At 35.5% G+C, this 22,978-nt stretch overlaps 2 protein-coding genes across 2 annotated transcripts; one reads left to right on the top strand and one right to left on the bottom strand.

Moving 5' to 3' along the window:
* Positions 1–1,669: 1,669 nt before the first annotated feature.
* On the top strand, positions 1,670–5,977 carry ANKRD37 (ankyrin repeat domain 37). The gene is made up of 5 exons (XM_032224227.1): positions 1,670–1,775; positions 1,916–2,068; positions 2,637–2,728; positions 3,760–3,992; positions 5,320–5,977. The coding sequence occupies exons 1-5, from the start codon at positions 1,749–1,751 to the stop codon at positions 5,349–5,351; spliced, it is 537 nt and encodes a 178-aa protein (XP_032080118.1). The 5' UTR covers positions 1,670–1,748; the 3' UTR covers positions 5,352–5,977.
* On the bottom strand, positions 5,877–22,943 carry UFSP2 (UFM1 specific peptidase 2). Its single transcript, XM_032224224.1, has 12 exons — positions 22,648–22,943; positions 20,395–20,473; positions 19,755–19,938; positions 19,596–19,659; positions 19,134–19,291; positions 17,888–18,080; positions 16,598–16,744; positions 12,973–13,137; positions 11,935–12,059; positions 9,918–9,994; positions 7,327–7,451; positions 5,877–6,142 (listed from the first exon to the last, which is right to left on the bottom strand). Exons 1-12 carry the CDS (start codon positions 22,840–22,842, stop codon positions 6,056–6,058), a joined length of 1,599 nt encoding a protein of 532 aa, XP_032080115.1. The 5' UTR covers positions 22,843–22,943; the 3' UTR covers positions 5,877–6,055.
* Between the last annotated feature and the right edge of the window lie 35 nt (positions 22,944–22,978).

Here is a 22,978-nt window from a genome sequence, read left to right as displayed (position 1 = left end):
ACTGTGAAAGTTTCCACCTCGAGCTTGTTGGAAACAGAATAATTGACCTTGAATTAGTTTGTATATTCAGGCTAGATGTACTGTAAATGAATCTGAAGTACAGTATAGTGATCATTAAAAATCAGCCTAATTTATTTGGAACAAATCACATTTCACTTTGGGTAACTTCTCCAAAGCAATGACAAGATAGTCTGTATTAGCAAGGTAGATGACTTATAAAATGGATGACATTTGATGGCATATTAGGTAGACTCATTGCTGGCTTGAAAGAGTATTTGGAGATGGTGCATCATCTAGAAAGAGAAGATGCCACAGGGTTCAGTCCTAGGGTTTCACACACTTTAATTAATTGTTTGTGAAAAGCGATGGAAGATCCTGACCAAGCAATACTTTATCAAATTTGTAGATGACACAAAATGGGGTGTGATAGCAAATAGAGTAGAAAACAATAAACATTCAACATGATTTTGATACAATAAAGAAATGGGTTGAAATAACAGACTGACATTTAATGCAGGCAAATGAGAACATTTCGGAAAGTATATGTGATGGTGGATATCTGACTTTGTAATAATATATGTGAAAATAATCTTTGAAGAATTATAATCACAGATTATCTATACAAATATAATTCCAAGATACTTTCGTTCTCTTTATGAAAGACAAATTGGAAACAGTACTACTTTTAGAAGGACAATGTTGAATTAAAGCTGTTTTACCAGAAAGACTAAGAGAGAAAGAGAGAGAGATTTAGCCTTTAGAAAAGATGATTGAAGAGAGAATAGCACTTTGAAATAACTGAGGAGGCATTAGATAGAAGATTAACATCTATGCTCCCAGAGTGCCAGGTACAAAACGAAGTTGCAAGAATTTGGCAGATTTCTGGAAAAAAACTTCCTAACAAAGTAGTTCACTAGATAAACAAATTGCTGAGGAAGGTGTACTTGAGCTGTCTGAAAAATTAGTCAGCTTTGTGTTTCTGTTTATCTTTAAAACTGCTGTTTGCAGATGCTGCTTTATACATTTGTAAAGTTTGTAAGAACTTTTTATTCCTTAATTTTTAAAAAGTAAATTTTGGAAGGTCACATTAAATATTAAAATTTTAATTTCTCATAGATTTATTCTTTGTTGACTGGCTTCAGTTTATTCATCTCAAATTCCCAACCAATTGATTTAAGCTTCTTGGACATTAGATCTACCCTGTAAAAATCCAGATGACTGAACTTTGAAACATCTTATCAAGACAGGTTGCAGGAACTCAATTAATCCACCCAGGAATTAACTGGTGTCTAGAAGTAGGAATGTGTTCCAAGAACTTCGAAGTAAACATCAGTACTTCTTTTGGAAGAATTGTTGTCCTTCCTTGTGGCTGGGGTAAAGGGAGGAGTTGGAAGGTAGAGCCATCAATGAGTGGACTGTTGTGTATGTGTGATACGTGCCTGGTTGCACAGTGCTGCATGGCTGCTCCACCTGTCCTCAGTCTTTCCTATGCCCTCCTATCTCATAAGCATAACAAGTTGAGAAAAGCCAATCATATCGCCAGCCAAACCGACTGGCTTGCATGTGCTCTTGTTTGTGTACGTGCAGAAGCCGGTTTGCTGCAGAGAGGGCGGGACTGCAGCCAGAGTGAGTGTTCACGAACTGACACTGCCAGTCTTAGAATCAGATACACTAGAATGCACCACGGAGCTGTGCTCAAGAAGCCTACCACCGTTTTTTTGTGACAAGTCTGCTGAAGAAGAGCAAAAATGCTACTGTGGGATGCCAACTCAGAGGTAAGGAATACATTCTGAAAGGGTGACTATCTTGGAAATTGCACCTCTTTTGTAATGCTTGCCATTTCTTACTCCTTTGTTAATGAAAGAGTGGTGAATCCACACAAGGACTATGCTTCAAATGCTCCTCTGTTTTGTAGCCTCATGACCCGAGTCCTCTGTTGGAAGCAGGAACCGAAGTCAATCTAGCTGCTGCTGCCTTTGTTCAGTCACCAGCTCATCTGGCTGCTGGTGGAGGCCATGCCTTCTTCCTGCTTTGGCAACTCCAGACGGGAGCCAATCTGAACCAACAGGTACATTTTCAACTTTTCAGACCATGTAGCTCCAACGAAGCCTGTCTTATCCATTTTATGTTGGAAGGAACAGCCACTATCTGAGACTATGAACAAGGCAAATGTAACATTGAAGGCACATCTGAGTAATTTAGAACATTCTGTTTTACTTTGACTAGGATTGCCATTGAGTATGCAGTAATACTAAATGAAATATCATGGTCCTGGGAATAGAAAAATATTTTGTTAAGAGAAGATATGTTTGTCTTAAGTTAGTAACTTGTTTCCAATAATATTTTTCAAAGAACAAAAATAAAACCTGTTATTTTCAAACTAAGTTTGGTCATAAATTTTAGTAAACCCAGTCCAGAAGAGTGTATGTTTTTTAAGCTCATCCCAATGAAGCTTTGTTTTAGCTTGGAAATAGTATCTCTAAGACAAGATTTTGGAATTGACAGTCATATTACACTTGAAATTAAGCTTATTTAACCATCACCACCATCCCTTTAAAAATTAACACTGAACGATGATGAAGTGATTTACAAATGAATTTGGATTTACAAATGAAGTATTTTTTCTTTTTATTTAGGATTGGCTTGGAGAAGCTCCTATCCACAAGGCAGCTAAAGTTGGGAGTTTGGAATGCCTCACTTTACTCGTTGCCAGTCAGGCCAACATTGAGTAAGTTCATCCTATACTGATTTTATCAAACGATTTCACTGTTTTTTTCATTAAATTATATTTTCAATTGAATGTAACGTTTTCTCCCAATCTGACTTTCTGAAAGACTGCTTGTGACAAGCTACTCAAAATGTGAAAAAGCTTGCCTAGTTTGTTCAACTTTGAATTTTAGAGTATTTTACAAAAATATCACTTTTGCTAATTGGGTGCAAGAAGCTTCAATTTTTTTTTTTTAGTAGAGAATAGGTGTTTAGGCTCCAATTCAGTACAAATAAATTTATACTTCAATCCACAGAAATTGAGTTTAACAATATATATAACATGTATTGTAACATTGTATTCATTTATTGAATTCAACAGAACAAGCATGATCATCAGTTACTCACCTAGATTAATTCAATTTATGCATAACCAGATACTAGTCTACTTGCAATTAGTTTCATATGGAACTTATTTCCTGTGTAATACAAGTAGTCTTCAATTTACAACTACAATTGAGCCCAATGCTGCTAAGTGAGAAATTTGTTGAGTTTTGCCCCATTTTATGACTTTCCTTGCTACATTTGTTATGTGAATCATTGCAGTTGTTAAATTAGGAATATGGTTGTTAAGTGAATATGGCTTCCCCTTGACTTTGCTTGTCAGAAGATCGCAAAATGGGATCACATGACCTTGGGACAACGCAATCATCATAAAGATGAACTAGTTGTCAAGCATCCGAAGGTAAATCACATACCACGGGGTCATAAGTATGAAAAATGATAATGTCACTTTTTTCAGTGCTATTATAACTTTGTATGGTCAGAAAATGAACTGTTGTAAGTTGAAGACTATCTGTACATGGTCTTTTTAAAAAAAGAAAATCTATGGATTACAAAAAGGCTTGTCAGTAGATATTCATACATTTGGGCTGTAGCATTTCAACTCAATATTGTATCCAATGTTTTTAAAAAATCTGGATGGTCTAGTTGTATGAGAAATGAAAGATTGCCACTCAAATGAATTGATTTTCTTTTAAATGTGTGTTTCAGCTTGCGCAATAATAATAGTCAAACAGCAGAAGACCTTGCCCTGGCTTTGGGGTTTTTAGAATGTGCCCATTTCCTCATGAAAGTGAAACAGATTCAGAACCAGAAAGCAAGAGCACAGTATAACTCGTCCTTTCCTGATAGTGATGAATCCATCCATACTGATGCTTCCAAAAGGCAGAAAGGAGTGTGTGAAAGGAATAGGCTTATCAACAGAAAGAGAAGGAGATCAAATGGTAAGACAGTTTCTTCAACATTTTAGTACAATTTGAGATTGGTCAAATGGATTATCTATGTAGTATGTTACACAGGAACAGAACCAGTTTCGTTAGAATCTAGGGAATGTTGATTAGGATACTCTGAATCCAAAATTTCAAGCAGACCATGCTATCTTGTCCAGATTCTGTTAATTGTGCACCATACTTCAGGAAACAGGGCATCTGCAGCAAGTCATTAGCCTCCATATGGCAGGTGTGAGGGACGGGGGGAGGGAGTGATGAAATGTATGTATGTATGTATGTATGTATGTATGTATGTATGTATGTATGTATGTATGTATGTATGTATCTATCTGTTACAAGGGCCAGGATCACACCCACCCACATGGGGAAGGAGGGGGGAGGGAGATATTAGACTTGCTCCTGAATAATATTCCTAGCAGAGGGGTCTGCATTGAGTCACTGGCACCTCCCCACCCCCCAGTACAGGTAGTCCTTGACTTATGAGCAGAGAGCCCAAAATTTTTGTTGCTAAGTGATACATTTGTTAACTGAATTTTGCCCCATTTTGCAATCTTTCTTGCCCTAGTTAATAAGTGAATCACTGCAGTTGTTAGTGACACAGTTGTTAAGTGAATCTGGCTTCCCCATTGTCTTTGCTGGTCAGAAGGTTGCAAAAGGTGATCCCATGACCCTGGCACACTGCAACCATCATAAATAGGAGTCAGTTGCCAAGAGTCTGAATTTTGATCACGTAACTGTGGGGATGCTAAAACAGTCATGTGAAAAATGGTCATAAGTCACTTTTTCTAGTGCCATTTAACTTCGAACGGTGACTAAACGAACTGTTGTAAGTGGAGGACTAGCTGTAGTTGTAGTCTTATGATTTATTACAGCTTTCTATACCAATTTTCCCTTTAAAGTTTTTTTGTTGATAATTGCCATGCTTAATGTGATATACAGCACTTTAGGAATTTGCCATTTAGGATGCAATTTTGTACATGTTGATTTAAAGATAAATTCTGAGCTCAGTGAAAGTAATTCTAGGCGTGAATATAATGTTAGTGATAGTTTTGTTGTTAGTATTCTTTTTGCACATTGCCTAAGTGAGTACTTGTTGGAAAAGTAAGTAAAATATTGTGGTGGATTGAAGGAAGTTGGATTATTATGGGAAGAATAACAAGGAGCTACATAAGCAAGAGAGACCAGCGCTGAACTGTTACCTGCCCAGATTAATTTCTAAGGCTGCAATCCATTATATTGAAATTAGATGTTGTACACATGTGCACATGCTTAATTCAAAACAGATTCTACAGCTGAAAAGCAAATCTTTCTATTTATACAGATTTGAACTCAGAGCCATGTGAAAATGAATAAACGTGAGAAATATGGATATTCAAAGCTCTGCAAAGAAAAACACAAATCTACAGCTCAATGCAAAATATTTTGAACAATGCCTTCTGTGAAGGAGAGTGGGTTCTTCTTGAAGAAGATCTTTTCATACAATTTCTGCATGTGCACAATAATAACATACAATAATATTTTTCTACCATTGATTCATGTATCATTAATTTTGTGACTGGTATATTGATGTTCTTTACTCATGTGAACACACAAATAAGCAAAGCAGTAGATAGTATTCTGGCAATCAACAGATTGTTCAGATTAAACAAATATGTATTATGTTGATAAAAATGTATTCTGTAGGTGTGCCTCTGTCAACAAATTCTGTATAGAATCTTTTTGTAGTAACTTACACTAACTATACCTTCTTATTTTTGTTGCTGCGAATCTGAGATTGAAAATCTATTCAACATTACGCTGGGAGCGTGCCACTTTCAAAGGATAGGTATAGATATGAGTTGTTAATATTCAATGACAAAAACAGGAAGCAATTCAAAATTAATAGGATATAATCAGATTTTATTTGAAAAATAATCTTGTACATAATTTGTGCTCTGAAATACTAGAGCAGTAATTTTATTTCAATGGGATTATGAGAAGCATGATATTAAATACAAATAAACCATATATACAGAAAGCAGCTAGTTTATCACAACTATATCATTCAACGAGTGTATTCAAATACATTTTGGTCGCTGAGGTAGACACAGATTATAGTAAGCATCTCTGTTCCAGAAATCTGGACCCTTCCAGCCACACCAGCCCTGTGAAAAAAAGGGAAGAGAAAATGAAATTCAGTGCTTTAATCCATTGTTGATGTGTTAGTGAAAGAACTAGTTTTATGTATACATAAAAAAACCCTAAATTTAAAGCTATAAATAATTACAGCGACTCAGCAGCAGATTTATGCATTTTGGGATAACAGGATTGTATTTGGTTTATGTCTCTGTTCACTGGATACGTGTTTACCATGTAAATATGGCCAATAAACTCCCAATTATATATAAAATAAAGCGAAACAGAAAATAGTGTTTGCCAGAGACAAAAATTTTTTACAAACTGAATTTGAGTAACAAATTGCCAGAAAATTACACTGAATTGATGGATGTATCTTTGAATTAATGAAGAGTAGACCTCAAATAAAGGGGATATTTAACTTTATAGTTTAGTAAACAGAATAACAAATTTATTTGATATATTTAGCATTAATTAAATATAACAGAATGTAGCAAAAAGAGTTTTTGATTCCATTTCAAGTGTCCACTATTAGGGTTTACATCTGTCAAAAAAATATGCTTCATCTGATAATTCATTGAAAGAAGTTATTAAATTTATTTGTTTAAAAGAAGATTAAGAATAAAGCAGCATACAAGGCTTAATCAAAGACAGAAACAATATGTTTATTTTCTTTAAACCATACACTCAGACACTATAAGCAATTCACTATTTGCAATAGTTTCAATGACAATTAGAAAACAAAGGCAAACTCCAAATGTTCACCCAGATTTTTGCCTGAGAGGGTCATCCTAGTTGGAATTTATGAAAACGAGAGTTTCAACACTGTTCCCGCTATGTAGGAGAACAACATACAAATAACATATATATTCTGTGCTGGCTAAAAGAAAAAAAGATTCTCTGCAATAAAGAAAAACGTGGAAATATATATTTTTTAAAACTAGTTGAAGTTCAGGTTTATTAAGTTACACTATTTCCTATTTAACATATTTCCAGTTTCTATTGAAACTGTTTCAGCAATACTCAAGAGGATTTTCACTGCATTGGTTTATGGATTAATTTAAACAAAACGTGTGTCAACAGTACAGTTATATATTTCTTTTGTATATATTTTATACAAAATACCAGTACACCTAGAACACCGAATAATATGAATGCAGTGCTTTTTAAATGAATCAAAATCTCTGGTACTTAATCGTGAAGGAAGTCTCACCTTTTCTAATATAACATGCAGATCCTCGACACCAGTGTAGTGTGGATCCAGAATCAAAAATTTAATGTGCCCAGTGATCTCATTCCATGCCACCCCTAGTATAGTGTGTGCCAAGACTCCACCACCTAGGAAGGCCAGAGAAAAGTTAAAGCTGAAGATAAAGCTGAAGCATTATCATTGGGCCACCAATATACACAACTTATTTTCAGTGTCCTTTGCTGCATAATGAACATGTCAATTCTCAATGAGGGAACTGTGTTGTGCAGTGGTTTCTTCCCTTTTAGTAACAGAGAATTACCATGAGGACTTTCTTTGGGATTAGATGTTGGTGTGTGCTTGGTATGTCATACAATGTATACAGTCTTTGGGAATGGTTGTCAACCCTGCTTCTCAACCATTTATGCCCAGTTATGCTTAGAAAATACAGGTAGCCCTCTATTTACAACTGTTTAGTGACCATTCAAAGTTACAACAGCAGTGGAAAAAAATGGCTTAACACCATTTTTCACACTTACGACTGTTAAAACATCCCCATGGTCACGTGATTTACATTCGGATACTTGATAATTGACTCATCTTTATGACACTTACAGTGTCCCAGGGTCACGTGATCCCATTTTGCAACCTTCTGACAAGCAAAGTCAATGGGGAAGCCAGATTCACTTAACAAGCATGTTACTAATTTAACAAGTGATTCACTACAACTGTGGCAAGGTCATTAAATGGGACAAAATTTACTTAACCAATTTCTCACTTAACAACATAAAGTTTAAGTTCAATTGTGGTTGCAAGTTGAGGACTACCTGTATATCCAATTGAGGGCAATTCCTTTCCCAAAAGCCACAGAAACATCAATGTCAGATGCTTCATTATCTTTTATTTTGGCAAAGATCTTTTCTTCTTCTTCAGGCATTGCTACACAAGAAATGAAGGAAAACATAGGCCAGGAGGGTGATCTACCCTCAAGCTGCTTGAAAACAATCTTATAAAACAATAAACAAAAATAAAGCCATGATTCTCAATTCTGTTATCTATTCTTTAAAAAAATGATTTTAATTTATTTTCTTCAATTCTGCATTGTTATACATATTTCCTCCAAAATATGCTGCACTGTCTTTATCATAACTTATTTGATTGAAAAATATTATTCACTTTGCAATTTTTTTGCTTTCTATCCTACAAACCTAATTACTAGATGTAAATAAGATCTATTAATAAGGTTTAAACTTCATAATTTCTAAAGCTTGTTCATTATTCTTAAAGGCAAATTCATTTTGGACATTAATAGAAAAAATGGATCTTAGAAATGATTTTTTTCCTATAATCATATGGAAGGAGGGAAGGAAATTATATATATCTCCTGTATCACCCAAACCACAATGTGGTTTATTCATATGGAATTGGAGCGGAAAACCATCCAACCAACCTATGGTTATAGATCAAGGGTTCTTTTTTTAAAAAAAGAAAGCGGTATATGTTTCAAATCGATAGAAAATAATATTTGTAGCACAGGGTTGAACTGTGGGATCCTGGGTGCTCTCTGAACTTTATGGTTTTCTTGCAGATATTTTATTACCAAATAAAGTAACAAACTGGTTACTTTCTGTGTGTTTGTGTGTGTGTGTTTCTCTGTAGATGGTTAAAGTAAAAATAATTGTAGAGTACTTGAAAAGATGTGATCAAGTAAGAAAAGCCTTTGAAAAAGTAACATAGAGATTGTTTGATATTATTAGTTTATTTGTCCTTGTTTTCCCCCCTTAAAAAAGTTTGAAAACTTGTTTTGTTTTGCTAGCCGAACTTTAAAATATTTTTGTTGTGATTACTGAAAATAGTACAGAATCATTTTCAACCACCATGAAATTTTATATAAATAATGCCAATAACTCTGTGATAATGGAACTTTTTGCAAGTCTTTCTGCATTTTTACTATGAAAGAAAGAATTGACCAAAAATAATTCTGTCAATGCTATAATCTCATTTAAAATTGAGGTTTAAATATAACGCAGAATTTCTAAGAATAAAAATGAAGATGAGATAATTCTAGAATTGTTCTTCAGTCAATAAAAGCAAGTTTACTAATTACAATTCAAGTAAATATACCAAAGAATACTAGATGAACAAAAGATCAGTTCTTTTTCATCTTAATTTTTCTGCTTCTTGAATTACTGTATTGATTCTGTAAACCTCAAATAGAATATTCAACTTAGACTCAATTCTGCAGAACATTCAACCTTAAACTCAATTAACATGGGATTGCAAATTCAAATGTTAATTGGGAAACAAATCTTTACGTTTAGTTAAAGAAATAGAAGGAAGAATGGTACACCTTTATCAAATAAGCAGATATTCCAATGTCTGCAATATTTCAAAATAAAAATGGAAGATCGCTATGTCATCTGTAGGAGTGGAGAGTCTATAGCTCTTCATAAATTTCTTACTCCACAATCATATTTTTTTAAAAAATGAGTAAACATTCTAACACATATTCTAAAATAATATTGTTCAGAGGAATTAAGAAACAAATGAGGATCTTTAAGCCACCACTTTATGCATAAACTGCCAGTAAAATATTTTAAATTTTAAAAAATTACCGATCATCACTGGTGTTCCTTCAGTCTTGAAATGATTAGCGAGTTCTCTTCCTTGAGAAGCTAGTTCAGATCCCTGGCTATGAAAAAAAATGTTAACACTAATGCTAGCACTAACTGGGATGAATGGTAATTTAGCACTGATAATTTGAAAAAAGAAACAATGAAATATAGCAACCCCCCTTCTCAGATTCATAAATTAGAATCAAATCAAGTCATCTCTGTGCAACCTTTACTACATAACTGTCACAAAATAGTCAAGAATCTATGATGTTTCACCTACTACCTAATATAATGTTCAGGTCTTAATCAATTTATTTACTAGATAGTAGATCTTCCATCCAGCATTCCTTCCTTCCTTCATTTATCCTACCTTTTGTTGAGGAGCCTAGGTGGCATACATAGCACACCTTCCTGTCATTTCCCCCCACAAAAGTGAAGTAGGTTGGGCTAAGAGGGAATGACTGACCTAAAGTCACCCAATGAAATTCTCTAGCTGAGAAAGGAACTAAACCAAGTCTTCCTGGTGCCAATCCAATCCTACATACTACATCACATTGGCTCTTATCTGGGCAGTGTTGATATGGATCCACTAATATAAAGTTGTGAACTGGCCAAATGGAGAAGGGTTAGGTGTGAAAAGAGTCTACATAATATTCATTTGCCTATAAGGAGACAGATTAAGTGACACGTCATAGCATTAATTCTGAATATAGATTACAGGTAGTCCTCGATTTACAACAGTTAATTTAGTGATCATTTGAAGTTACAACAGCACTGAAAAAAATGACTTATGACTGTTTTCCACACTTGTAACTATTGCAGCATTTCCATGGTCATGTGATCATATTTATGACAGCTGCAGTGTCCCAGGGACGTGTGATCATCCTCTGCAACCTTCTGGCAAGCAAAGTCAATGGGAAAGCCAGATTCATTTAACAACCGTGTCACTAACTTAAAAACTGCAGTGATTTACTTAACTGTGGTAAGAATGGTCTTAAACTTGGACAAAACTCACTTAACAAATGTCACTTAGCAACATAAATTTTGGGCTCAATTGTGATCATAAATTGAGTACTATCTGTATAGAGCTTGATTTTTCACTTGGAAGATGTTTTGGGATTGTTTCCTCCTATAATGTTTTATTCATGAAGGTCTAAATAAAATTATATACTACTCATACAGTAGCTAGGAAAAAAGGAAACATTATGCGTAAATTTCACTATACTAATTATTACACTACAGTAAAAAATTAGGTTGAGTAAAAGTCATTACTGAGCAAAATAATAGTTTGTTAATGCCCTAAAATTAACTGTCCTAAGGTAATCCCTCTAGAATTAATAGGTTTCTGTAGGGTTTTACTACTCAATAACATGATAAAGTGAAAAATGAGTACTCATGCAAAGATTGATTGCAAATTCTTGGAAAACTAAGATCTTTATCTAAGATATCTTTATCTAAACTAACTTAGATATCTTTATCTAAACTAAGGCTTTATCTGTGGTTTAGTAGCCCATAAGTACAATCTGTTTCTTTAAGAATTTATCTACAAATCCTTATTTATCAATCACTTTATTTTTATACTGGTAGTGCTCAACTTACAACCAGTCATTTAGTGACTGTTCAAAATCACAATGGCACTGAAGAAAAGTGTCTTATGATAGGTTTTTACCCTTATGATCATTGCAGGATCTCCATGGTCACATGACTAAAATTTGGGCACTTGGCAATTAGCATGTATTTATGACAGTCTTGGGGTCACAAGATCACTATTTGTAACTTTCTCAGCGAACTTTTGACAAGTAAAGTCAATGGAGGAAATCAGATTCACTTAACACCGCATGATTCAGTTACCAACTACAGTGATTTGTTCAACAACTGTAGCTTTAAAAGGTTGTAAAATGGGATAAAATTTACTTAACATCTGCCTTGCTTAGCAATGGAAATTTTGGGCTGAAAACTGTACTAGATATAAAAGTAAGCTAACACAAAATTGTGGGTAATTACTAAGTAATCTTACCTGACAAACAGTATCTTTGAAGTTATCCCTAAGAGCTGACTCAGCACAAGTTGCACTTCGATAGAACCAATCCATTGGCACGATCCAACAAAGTTGGGTGGCTTGTCTCCAACATTAACAAGTGCCTTCAATCATGTCACAAAAGAGAGATGGAATAAGGCAACACTCAGTTGCACAGAATTCTATCAAATCCAATTCAGTAGAGGCCAGGGCTAAGAAAGGGATTTTATTTAAAAAATTAAATTACCCCCAGTGCTTCATACAAAATGAATGCATAATATGTTTCTTGGGCTATTTGCTAAGTACTAGCAGGTCATTCGCAAAATCACACAAATGTCTCACATTTGAATTGCTCCTCCTAGAGTTTATTTATAGCTACCGCGGGATCATAATTAAAATGTAAAAAGTAGAAAACCAGCCATCAGATAGTCCATCCAGCGAACCTAAACTGAAACCTAAACCGACACAAATGAGGAAAAGATTTAAAGCTTGGCGAGAAGCAGGCTTAAGCAAAGATTTGGAAATCTTATGAATTACTGCAGTAATGGAGCACATTTAGAATCTAGAATCTGGAACAAATAGTTAAGACAGGACACCATCAGAAGACTGAGAGCTACATGTGGACACCAAAATGTACAGGGGTGTCTGTGCTGGGGGAAAAGAAAATAATCACAATGTTGCAGTGCAAACTGCACTGCTTACATACTTGGGTGCAACATTGCAGTGCAAATATAAAATGGAAATGATTAGTTATGGGACTAGAGAATACTTGCCCTAACAATATTTAAATGTAATTAATTATATGTAAATATAAATGAAATCAAATTTGATGTTTGTCCTGACCCCAACGCCACCAATTGTCTATACTGTATGGCACCCAAAGCCAAAGATGCTGCCCACCGCCAAAGATGGCCCTCAGTCTAGAAAAGGCCAGACGCCACTGATTTAGGACTAGTATAGGCAGAAGTTCTTAAATAAAATATTCCTTCAGGAGCAGCTGTTTTCTGCAGAGAATTCAGATTTAGAAAACATCTATACCTGTTGTATCTCCTTGTGTGTAGGGATTCCTCTGTCTGTGTACCCCTGATGCTTGAACCAGGAACAAACAGTCTGTAGAGATCGATAAGCACAGCCCCATCCATTATCATCAATACAATCTTGCATGTAATGATGATAACTATATGTGCCGTACACTAAATACACCTGTGTCCAAAAAAGAGAGCACAATTTGTACATGTCAGAATAAAAATATTTGCTTTAGAGTTAACATGTTGCCTTTGAGATATATAAATATAATGAAAATGAAGATAATTTGTAGTTACTGACTCCATATTTGAAAGGCTATTCAAGCTAATGAATCATAAAGTTAAGTTAGGGAAGAAGTCTGCAAGTGGGCATTAATGATGATTAAGATGATGGAATGAATTTATCTCTCCTTCTGATGCTTCCAGATGGAGTAGTTGCTATTAGAAGATACCATGGCAGTTATGTTGTCAAATTAAAGTTCTGGAGCAAGGATTCTCCTTAAAAAGCAAGATTTACAAAAAGACATTGTTCTTGATGAACTTTGCAAGATTTCCCAAGATCTCATCAACCTCTCTTGAACAAATATGAATCAAAAGAATGTAATAGTAATGATGGTTGGGTATCTTTAATTTCTTTTTTTAAATATTTTTTTTAATTTTTAATTTAAAACAAATACAATATCCTTCTTTACATGCTATAGAAAGTGTATCCGTTGGTTACAAAAAGACTTTCATGAATCTCTTCCACAGTCAAAAAACATTTCATATTAACTTAAGTATTTTAACTCAAATATTTATACATGTCACCATCATCGTCTCTCCATTTTCATTTGACTATAATTGTTTAAGCTTCCTTCATCATAAAATATACCAAAATTTAATACATAACCACAACCTTTCAATTACTTATTTCTAAAATCCTCCACTAACACTAAATCCTTATGTCCTATTCTAGCTAAACATCCTTAATATTTAATAACAAAGTTTTTTAATCCTTCTTTCCAAATGACTGTTTAAAGTGTACATCCAGTTTCCTTATGTTATACCCATATCTATATATACATTGTTATTCTTATCCCTCCATTATTTGACTATATCTTATATCATAACATTTTCCCCCAATAATCAAAACTTTAATTGTATCTAATTTAGTTCTTTTTTAAAATTATTATTATTATTAACCTTTATGTATAATCCAAAGGGATTGCTAATCTTCCTTACATGGGTGCCTTTCAACATTCATATCCAATTATACTCATCATAACACTACATATTGTGTACATTAGTAACATTATCAGTTATTTATTTAAGCTATATCTATTATCAATAAATTTCACTAAGTTTAACTAGTTTTAACTTATATTCCTCCATCTATCAACCTGTATCTTTCCAATAGCAAAACAGTCTCATATCTTCTGCCATTTGTGGTGCCAGTCCTCTAATCATCTTCTTGGTCAGCTTTGTATAGACTTCTCTTAGCAACTCCTTGCTTGTAAGATCTCTTATATAATCTTGCTGCCCTCTTTCTGTTTCCTTATTCAGCTTATCTTTGATTGTCAGCAGTGTTATCAATGCTTTTGCTAATAGGATTTCTCTCTTTAAGTCCATAGATTCTTTAGTTTTTTCTTCTTCTGTATCTTGCCCTCTAGAATAGATTTCCTCTCCATTTAATTCCTCTTTCAGTATTCCATTCTTTCCATTTTCAGAGACAAACCAATCATCATAAATATCAGCAGGTTTAATGTCTTTATATTCATTTTTGACTTCAATTTTTTGAGTTTCAACCACCCCGTTTTGCATTTGATAGACATCCTCAATTTCTTCATCATATTTTATTGTTATGTTATTGTTATTCCAGTTTTTGATCTATTCTTTCATATATATTTGATAACTTCTGTTTTTCTGAAAGTATCTTTTGCAAACTTGAGACTTCTATTTTCTTTGGAAATTGTGCCATTCTAACAAACACAGCTGCTAGCTTGGAAGGTTAATAAAATTAAAGCATAGATTTACAAAGAACGTTCTTTTCACTTTTCTCTGATTAGAAATATACTTCAAAGGGACATCTGTGTGCTTCCCTTCTTATCACTCTCTGTAGCCAAGCAGTAAAATCTTGCATTGCCAAGTCAAAACAATCCGTGAAGAAAAAAAAGTGTTCCATTTTCAATACACAAACTTCAATCAACAAATCCTCCCAGCCTCCGAGCAGTGGTAATACTGTTGAAAATATAATTTTCTTTTGTATCTTTTTTGTATTTCAAGTTAGAAAAAAGAATCCAATCTTTAAATGAATTAGAAAAATACCCACAGCAATGAAAGAGGAAAACTTTAGTCCATAGGTTACAGAGAACAATAAAAGAAAAAATAGAAGAAGAAAACTTAATCAATCTGTTTCAAAAGGCTTGCATAAATTCCATCCATGAAGATAGCATTTAAAAAGTAAGATAACCACTGTCCAAAACCATTCCAAATTTAATTCTGCCGCTTGTTTCTTCTATTCTCCAATTTAGATTAATTTTAAGTTTTTATAGGCAGTCTCTTTTTAAAACAGTAAAAAGTTCCTCACCAGCTGGAAACACTTTCTATTTCCATATCCTTCCGTTTTGGTTTTGCCCCGACTTTGTCAGCCTTGGCTGGATTTTTTGTCGCCGGCTTGAGGAACTTTTCTTGCTTCTTTCAGGGATTTTGCGATATCCCTGAGGTCAGCAAGACGTATTCTTCCTGTTCACCGTCTCTTTGAGACGGTTTAGGTCCGATTGGATCACCCAGCTGCAAAAGTATTGGCTGCGGTCTCAGAGCATCGAGACCGCACGTCCATCTTGTCTCATATCTTTAATTTCTGTTATTGTTGACAGAGAAACAGAGAAAGAAAAATCTGCAGCTTCTGTTCTCTGTTTCTACTTATATCTGTCCTAGGGCTTTTCTGCACTGTAACTTTCAGCTGCTTGAGTTCCATGAAAAAAGCAGCTGCAAAGGAAGCCAGTTTAAGAAATCCTTTTTTGCCTTCCACCACCCTTCCCATTTCTTCATTCTGGCCACTCTGATGCCAGGGTTTCTCTTTGGACTGTGGTCACCCTGGCTATCATTGGTGGATGCTCCAGCTTCTTTTCCTCTCCCACCTCTCTCAGAGAAAGATGATGCCAAATGTCCTTCTTTTAAAATGATCTTTTAGAAGGGGTGAGGTGGGGAGGGGCAGTATTTCATGGCTAAAAAGGAAACGTGGTAGAATTCTTGTCAATTGAACAGTTTTTTTTTTTAAATAAGAAACTGTATTTCACAAATCGCAGTACTAAGAAATTTTCCCAACCCACCAAAGGTGCAGCATTTCACAATCAGCAGTCCAGTACAATAGCTATCAAAGGTGGGGATTGGGTGGTGCATATACCTGCCAGAGCAGCAATCACCAAATGGAACAGAAATATTTTTTTGGATGTAATAAAAGGCAGCGGGTAAGTTGGGCTGTTCTGGAACAGGAAAATGCTACTTTGGGTGGGTGGAGGTCCCCATCCCAGCAGCCAATGGCATCATTCATTTACCCTTCTCCAAAGATTGCTAGGCTGTCCTCAGTGCAAGGGCAAGCAGGAAGTACAGCCATTAGACTTGATATTAGAATAAGCAAATGGAGAAAGGAAACTCACCATACCAGACTCTATTCCAGGTGGATTGAGATGTAGATGTGGGTTTCTGAGATAACCATCTTTAAAAGATTCATCAGGAAAGTGATAGGCATTAGCTCTTCGGAAATAAGGCCTATCAAGCGGTAGATTAAATTGTCCGTGTAATTCCTAAATGCAAGACAAACATGAACGAGGATGAGCAAGTAAATCAATAAAAGATCCAGACATTTTTCCCTGTTTTATAATGATCATACTTTCAAAATTAACATTGTTTTTATTATAGCTTAGTGAATTTAAAAAAAACAGCAGGTTATAATATTAACCACTTTTCCCATAGTGAGTGAGTTTATCGAGAGATTACTTTGATATTTCTGATTCAGTAGGAGGCCATAAAGCTGTTTGCCTATATTGGTATAATCAAAACAATTTAGAAAATATAGCATACCAACCAAATAAAAGAGAGAATTGAAACAACTAGAAAATCCATTTCAGAACGAGAAACCCATCACAAGTTTTAGGTGTGAAGAAAAGAAGTGTCTTTAATCTGTGAGGGAGAGAGATAGTTCCAAATGCTGATTGATAGATAATAAATAATTTAAGGGACAATTTTTCCCCACTTAAGAACTTAAATATTGTAGCCCTGCTGAATCAGGCCAAGCAAGGGCTGTATTTGTCAACATTTTGTTTTTCACACTTGCCACTAGATGGTTTCGGGGTGTCCACAAACAGGAAGTGCACTTAGATCTTTTCCTAATGTTATTCCCACTACATTTGGAGATCTGCAGCCACCAGCTGGAGGTAACTCTGAGTCAGTCTGCCCTTCAGCAACGTATCCAAACTATTTTTAAAGCCAATCAAGTTAGTGGCTGTTACCAAATCTATAATAGAGAATTCTGCAGAATAATTGTGCACTGTGGAAGGAATAGACTATAATCTGCCATGCTGGTCCAATGCTGAGGACCGTATTGATTGAAAACATGCAGAAGAAGCCTTCATTCTGCAGTGGATAGACAATGGCTAAAATGATGATGATGAATTGTGCACTGTATGAATAAGTGCTTTCCTTTGTCTGTTGTAAATTTCCTTCCCTGAAATACATGCAGCTTCCTGCCCCATTCTTTTATTTTTTAGTTTCTTTTACCCACAAAAAAGTAAAATATCATACACAGAACCCATGTGTTAGAACCAAATCAACTTTTGAAATTCATACCCAGAAAAGGGGTAAAAGGGAATTATATATTAACAACCTTATTTGATTTTATGATCTATAAAAGTTTAATAACTATAAATATTTTGTTTAACATCAGATACCTTTCGGTAAGTCTCCAGCTGATCATCAGAAATGCCTGTAGGAAACGAAACTGTTACTAGATGCTTTTTTCCTGGTAACATGAAATGAAATTGTTCAGGCACCACAACTGATGTTCCTCTCATATGTTGCAAAATGCATCTTTCCATATCTGCTAGCTGCGTGTGAATTGCATTCACTAGGAGGCTTCTTACACTACAAAACAACAAGAAAGAGTAATTTCCCCCCATATGCTCTTCATTCAATTTTCTACACTGAGCAATATCTATAGACATTATATAACATATACTAGTAAAGATGTTTATCAGTGTATGGCCTGATTTACATTCTTGGTCTCCAAATAGATTTATATCTGCCTTTTCATTCATTGTAAGAGGTGGCTCTATGGTAATACATTCATATAGCAAATCTGTAGAACTAACAACAAGTTTTCAAAGAATCTGACTCAGGTCCTAATCCATTTTAGAAAAAGGTGCAGCATTTTGTCATGAAACATTTCAGGATTCTGCAGATGAAATCCAATTTGGAAATGACAGATTTGGGGATATCAGGCAAAGTATTTTATATTGTTCTTCTAAACATTCTTCAAACTGTAGTTATAAACGAATGGTAATATTAAGACTGAATTACAGCAATTCATTAGTAACATTACTCCAGCTAGAACATGCCACTGAGAGGTAGGCTGTTGTAAAGGACAAGTTACTGTTAACAATCTATCCCATTTTGAAGGCACTGCCAAGAATTTGTAGTACATACAAAGTTTGAGGTAGCTTTGAACCTGAATGTTTGATATAACAGTAGTTGTACGTGCCACATTTGTATGGAACTTGCTCTATGGAGACCGAAGTGTGGAAATTTTCACTCCAAGTGCTCCAACTGTGAATTCCCTTAATATTTGACTACAGCTGGCAGAAACTTTTTTAATCTGAGGCATCAATCACTTTTTTTAATTAAATAGTGGTGCTGTGTATTTCTGACTCAGCTGTGCCTTATCATTGTTTTTAATTCATCACAACCTGTTTTTGAATGGTTTAATGAAAAGGGAGTCAGCGATTTTTAACAAATAAATGAGTGAAAATGCTACCCAATATCCTAAATCGATGAAAGCTCTAAAGGAGAACAAATCTAGGTTAATGTTACATGCCTGAAAATTCTACTGATTTGGATATTTGAATGCAGATAAAACTGCAACAGAAGCAAACTAAAAGAAATCTTAAAAATACGTACTCAGTTATATAACCTACTTACTTGCGCCATGTTTCTTCAGGAGAAATAGAGACCACAACATCAACTGGTAATGTCATGCTAATATAGTGATGCTCTTTGCTTTCCTTTTCAATTACTGGAGCCAAAGGCTCTAATGAGGTTGTAATTTCCAACATGAGATCAATATTTACTATTGATGGCTGAAAATAAAAAAGACTTTAATGTACAAATCATAATCTAAATTGCTCCAAAGTTTCTGTTTCCTCTAACAGATTGTAGAAAAATGTTAGATCAGAAATGTGGCAGACAGGGAATCCCACCACTTTCCCTAGAGTCAATTTCCAATATAAATTAAATAACTCAATATTGATTCTAAGAGAAAAGGACTAAATATATTATATTTTTCACAAATACTTGCCTAATCAATAAACAAATTTGGAAATAATGATTTCTTCACATTTCATAGAAAAGTACAACTGCATCAAAAAAAATATCTATACGTACCATCTCTCGTAACTTTTTATCTTTCTTTTTTGAAAATCTCTGCTTGGTGCCCTCTTGTTCAAATCTGGAAAACAATGCCAAATGATTGCATCACAACAAATTATTATACCATCTTCATCTCCACCCACAAAACCATTATTTTTGTCTAGCCATACTCACTGAATAAACTGTAGTATCTCCTTGCAGGCAGAGTCATCTGAAAGCTCAGTTGCCATGGAGTTCATCCCACTATTTGGCCACAAATATACTGAGCTATGACAAATCCTGAATACCAGCACATCAGAAGCCAGTTTAGCTGAAAGATCCTTGAAAATGTATTTGAGTGCCTCTTTTGTGGACGAGTCTAAAATAAACAAAGAAAAAGAAAAGAAAAATACCCAGGGAATTAGCTGTAGTTTTTACATAGCAAGACTAATTTAGAAAGAAGAAAAGGAACAATTGTGAGCTTATCCATTAACTGAAGAGTGAAAAAAGTGTTATCAATTAAGCATTTCAACTAAAATAATTTCCTAAATAAGAGCAGACCACCTGTAAAATGAACTGCATAGACATTGGGGCTTTGGTCCTCAATAACTTGGGAAAGGAGAAAGTTCTATTAAGAAGAGTGGGACTGCTTCTGAATGAATCTGCACAGTTGTACTATTCCAAAAAGAGAAGAATAGAGTAGAGAAGGGCTTCTCATATTAACTTTGCTAAAACAGTTTTTGTTCATACAGTAGAATCAATATTTTAAACTTTTGTACAGGAAGATTCTTTATAGTATAATGTAACACAGCATTTTGTATTTCTACAGACTCACCATCAGTAGTGGCTAATTGAAATGCAAAATCCAAGCCTCCTCTTATTCTAAAAAGTATGTCCATGGTGTCTATGATGACCTATTGAAGTGAGGAGAAAAAAAAACACCAAAGTGTTTCTGGGTTGAACATTTTCACAAATTGTCATGGCTATTGAATCAAAGATTCAAACCTACCATCTGAAAATGCAGCAACTGAATGATTTTCAATTACCATGGGTTTTTTATCCATAACTGGTTAAATAAGACATGATATTAGGCTGCACATTATCCTGAGTTATCAAAATATAGGGACTGAATTCACACAACACATTGACCCAAGGTTAGGGATCTTCCAAACCATTCTGACTGATCAAGGTTTTGGTGGGTCTGACAATAATACAAAGTGTGGGGGATTTTGGTATCTATGTGAAAGTGACTTCTTGTTTTTATCCCCCCCCCCTTTTGTGAAGTTTCTTTGTTTTTTTTAAATGTTAAACCTAATTTAGAGTTTCCACTATAATGTTCCTTGCTTCAGAGTAGTAGCTGCCAGTCCCTATTCTACCATTTCTCAATCAGGTGTAGGCAGGATGAATATATCTTTATTCACTTTGTCTATATGTTATAGTTGTTAAGGGGAAGTTTGGCCTTGATCAAAGACCAAACATTTGCAGAAACATTAGCAACATCTAATTTATTTGGAGTCCAGTTATGTAGTAGCACCTAGTTGATTTAATCTTTAATCTGAATAGAATTAAATCTCATTAGTATTTGAACAGACTACCAGAAAATCCCGGACCAGGAATTTGAAAAAAATATTCTGGAAGAAAGTCAATAGTGAATTACTTCCATATTCCTACCAAGAAAATCAAAAGGAGTTATCTGGGAAGTCCCCAGGAGTTGAGCTCAGGAACTTCATGTAATTACTTTGGAAATAAGTATAGTATTCTTTTATTCCAGTGGAATTTACTTTTAATTAAACTTATAACAAATAGAAACCAAGAAGCAGCATACCCAATGCTATTCCAAATAGTTGTTCTATAGCTATTTACAGAAGAAAGCATGGCCATCATCAAGACAGAATTTCTATCACAAGCTGGGCATTATACAGAAAGATTGGAGCTAATCTGGGCTAACTTTTTTGGGGGAAGAGAGCTACTTTATTGAACTAAACAGATTAAATATAAAAAAAGAACATCAAAATTTTAAAAGTGTAAAGACCATGACAATCTGCTTACAACTAGGTCAGGTATAAACAATTACCAAGAAATATATTCTTTACGAAAAGTTTTACTGTCCTCCCATAAGGCTCTAAATCAGTGTTTCTCAACCTTGGCAACTTGAAGATGTCCGGACTTCAACTCCCAGAATTCCCCAGCCAGCATTCGCTGGCTGGGGAATTCTGGGAGTTGAAGTCCGGACATCTTCAAGTTGCCAAGGTTGAGAAACACTGCTCTAAATACTGAAATCTTTCCCCGAGTCCTACACAAGGCACTGGATGATTCCACATGGAGTGTAAATCCCTTAAATGAGATACAGCGGCTGCCTCAGACAGCAGCAACTGCGGTTACAACTGTGATGAAAAAATAACTTGGCGATCAATACCCGTGTTTACAACCTATAGAGCATCTGTCAGTCATGTGTTTGCCATTACAGTCAGTTCTGCATTGTCCTATGCAAAATCATAAGCAGAAACATGATTTCCCACTTAATGACCACTTGGCTTAATCATTGAGTTGTCTGTCCCAACTACAGTCCCTAAACGAAGACTATCTGTGCATCTTCGTTGGTCTCAGTTCTTAATTGTGATTAAGGTTATCCCTGTGATTCCGTTATTCCCTTTCGTTTTCTAATTTCCCAAATGGTTTATTCTTTTATCATCTTATTTTAGCCTTAACTCTTTACTATCAAGTTCCTCCACATGCTAAAGTGCCCCCCCCCCACTCCTCCGGCGCAGCGGGCAGTCATATAAATCTAGGAAATAAAAGAAATGTATACTCGTTCGTCAAACTGCCTATCCTGACAGGCGTGCATGAGAAGCTCTTCTGTGCCTAACTGCAATTGGGACCAACCATGGTGGGGAGGGGGGGGGTTGAAGGCGGCCCCTGAGGCTTCCCCCAGCCGGAGCCGACCGGACAACAGATGCTTCCTGACTGAAGGAAGCGTTGGGGCTCGGGGCCTCCGTCGAGGACCTGCTGCTTTCGAGGCAGACAAGAGGAGAGATGCCGCTGCTTTAATAGCAGAGCGACCGCGGCGGGTACCATCGGCCTAACTTACCACGTCCGTCAGCAAAACGCTAGGAAGAAGCGATCCCGGCAGCGGCATGCTCCTCCCACCCCTATCGAGGCTCCTCCCCATCAGCTGACACGTCACTCTTCCGCTCTCCTCTTCCTCTCTTTGCATAACAAAGCGGGCGACGCGACGGGATCGCGCCGCTTTTCCTCCGCTGTCGTTGAAACCGCCGGACTTCATTTCCCGACTTGCTCCACTCTCCAGGCGCCGCTGCGATTCTGTGGCGTGATGACCTCATCGGAGGGGGCGGAATAAGGCGCCCCTCGAAACCATGGCAACTGTGTATCAACAAAGAGTTTTCAAGGGCGGGAGAAAC

The sequence above is a fragment of the Thamnophis elegans genome, chromosome 9 (assembly GCF_009769535.1).
Source record: "Thamnophis elegans isolate rThaEle1 chromosome 9, rThaEle1.pri, whole genome shotgun sequence".
In the NCBI taxonomy this organism is placed as follows: Eukaryota; Metazoa; Chordata; class Lepidosauria; order Squamata; family Colubridae; genus Thamnophis; species Thamnophis elegans.
Note: the sequence above shows the minus strand (reverse complement) of the source record. Positions and strands in the feature narration are given on the sequence as shown.

What these genes read in the sequence shown, in the direction of transcription:
- UFSP2 (XM_032224224.1), bottom strand. Translation starts at nt 22,842, where the DNA reads ATGAAGTCCGGCGGTTTCAACGACAGCGGAGGAAAAGCGGCGCGATCC. An exon ending in ATAAAAAGTTACGAGAGATG is followed by an intron (nt 19,292 to 19,595) that starts GTACGTATAGAT and finishes TTTTATTTTCAG; the next exon opens with CCATCAATAGTAAATATTGA. An exon ending in AGCTGGAGACTTACCGAAAG is followed by an intron (nt 16,745 to 17,887) that starts GTATCTGATGTT and finishes TCTTGCATTTAG; the next exon opens with GAATTACACGGACAATTTAA.
- ANKRD37 (XM_032224227.1), top strand. Translation starts at nt 1,749, where the DNA reads ATGCTACTGTGGGATGCCAACTCAGAG. An exon ending in GAGCCAATCTGAACCAACAG is followed by an intron (nt 2,069 to 2,636) that starts GTACATTTTCAA and finishes CTTTTTATTTAG; the next exon opens with GATTGGCTTGGAGAAGCTCC. An exon ending in AAAGAGAAGGAGATCAAATG is followed by an intron (nt 3,993 to 5,319) that starts GTAAGACAGTTT and finishes CTATTTATACAG; the next exon opens with ATTTGAACTCAGAGCCATGT.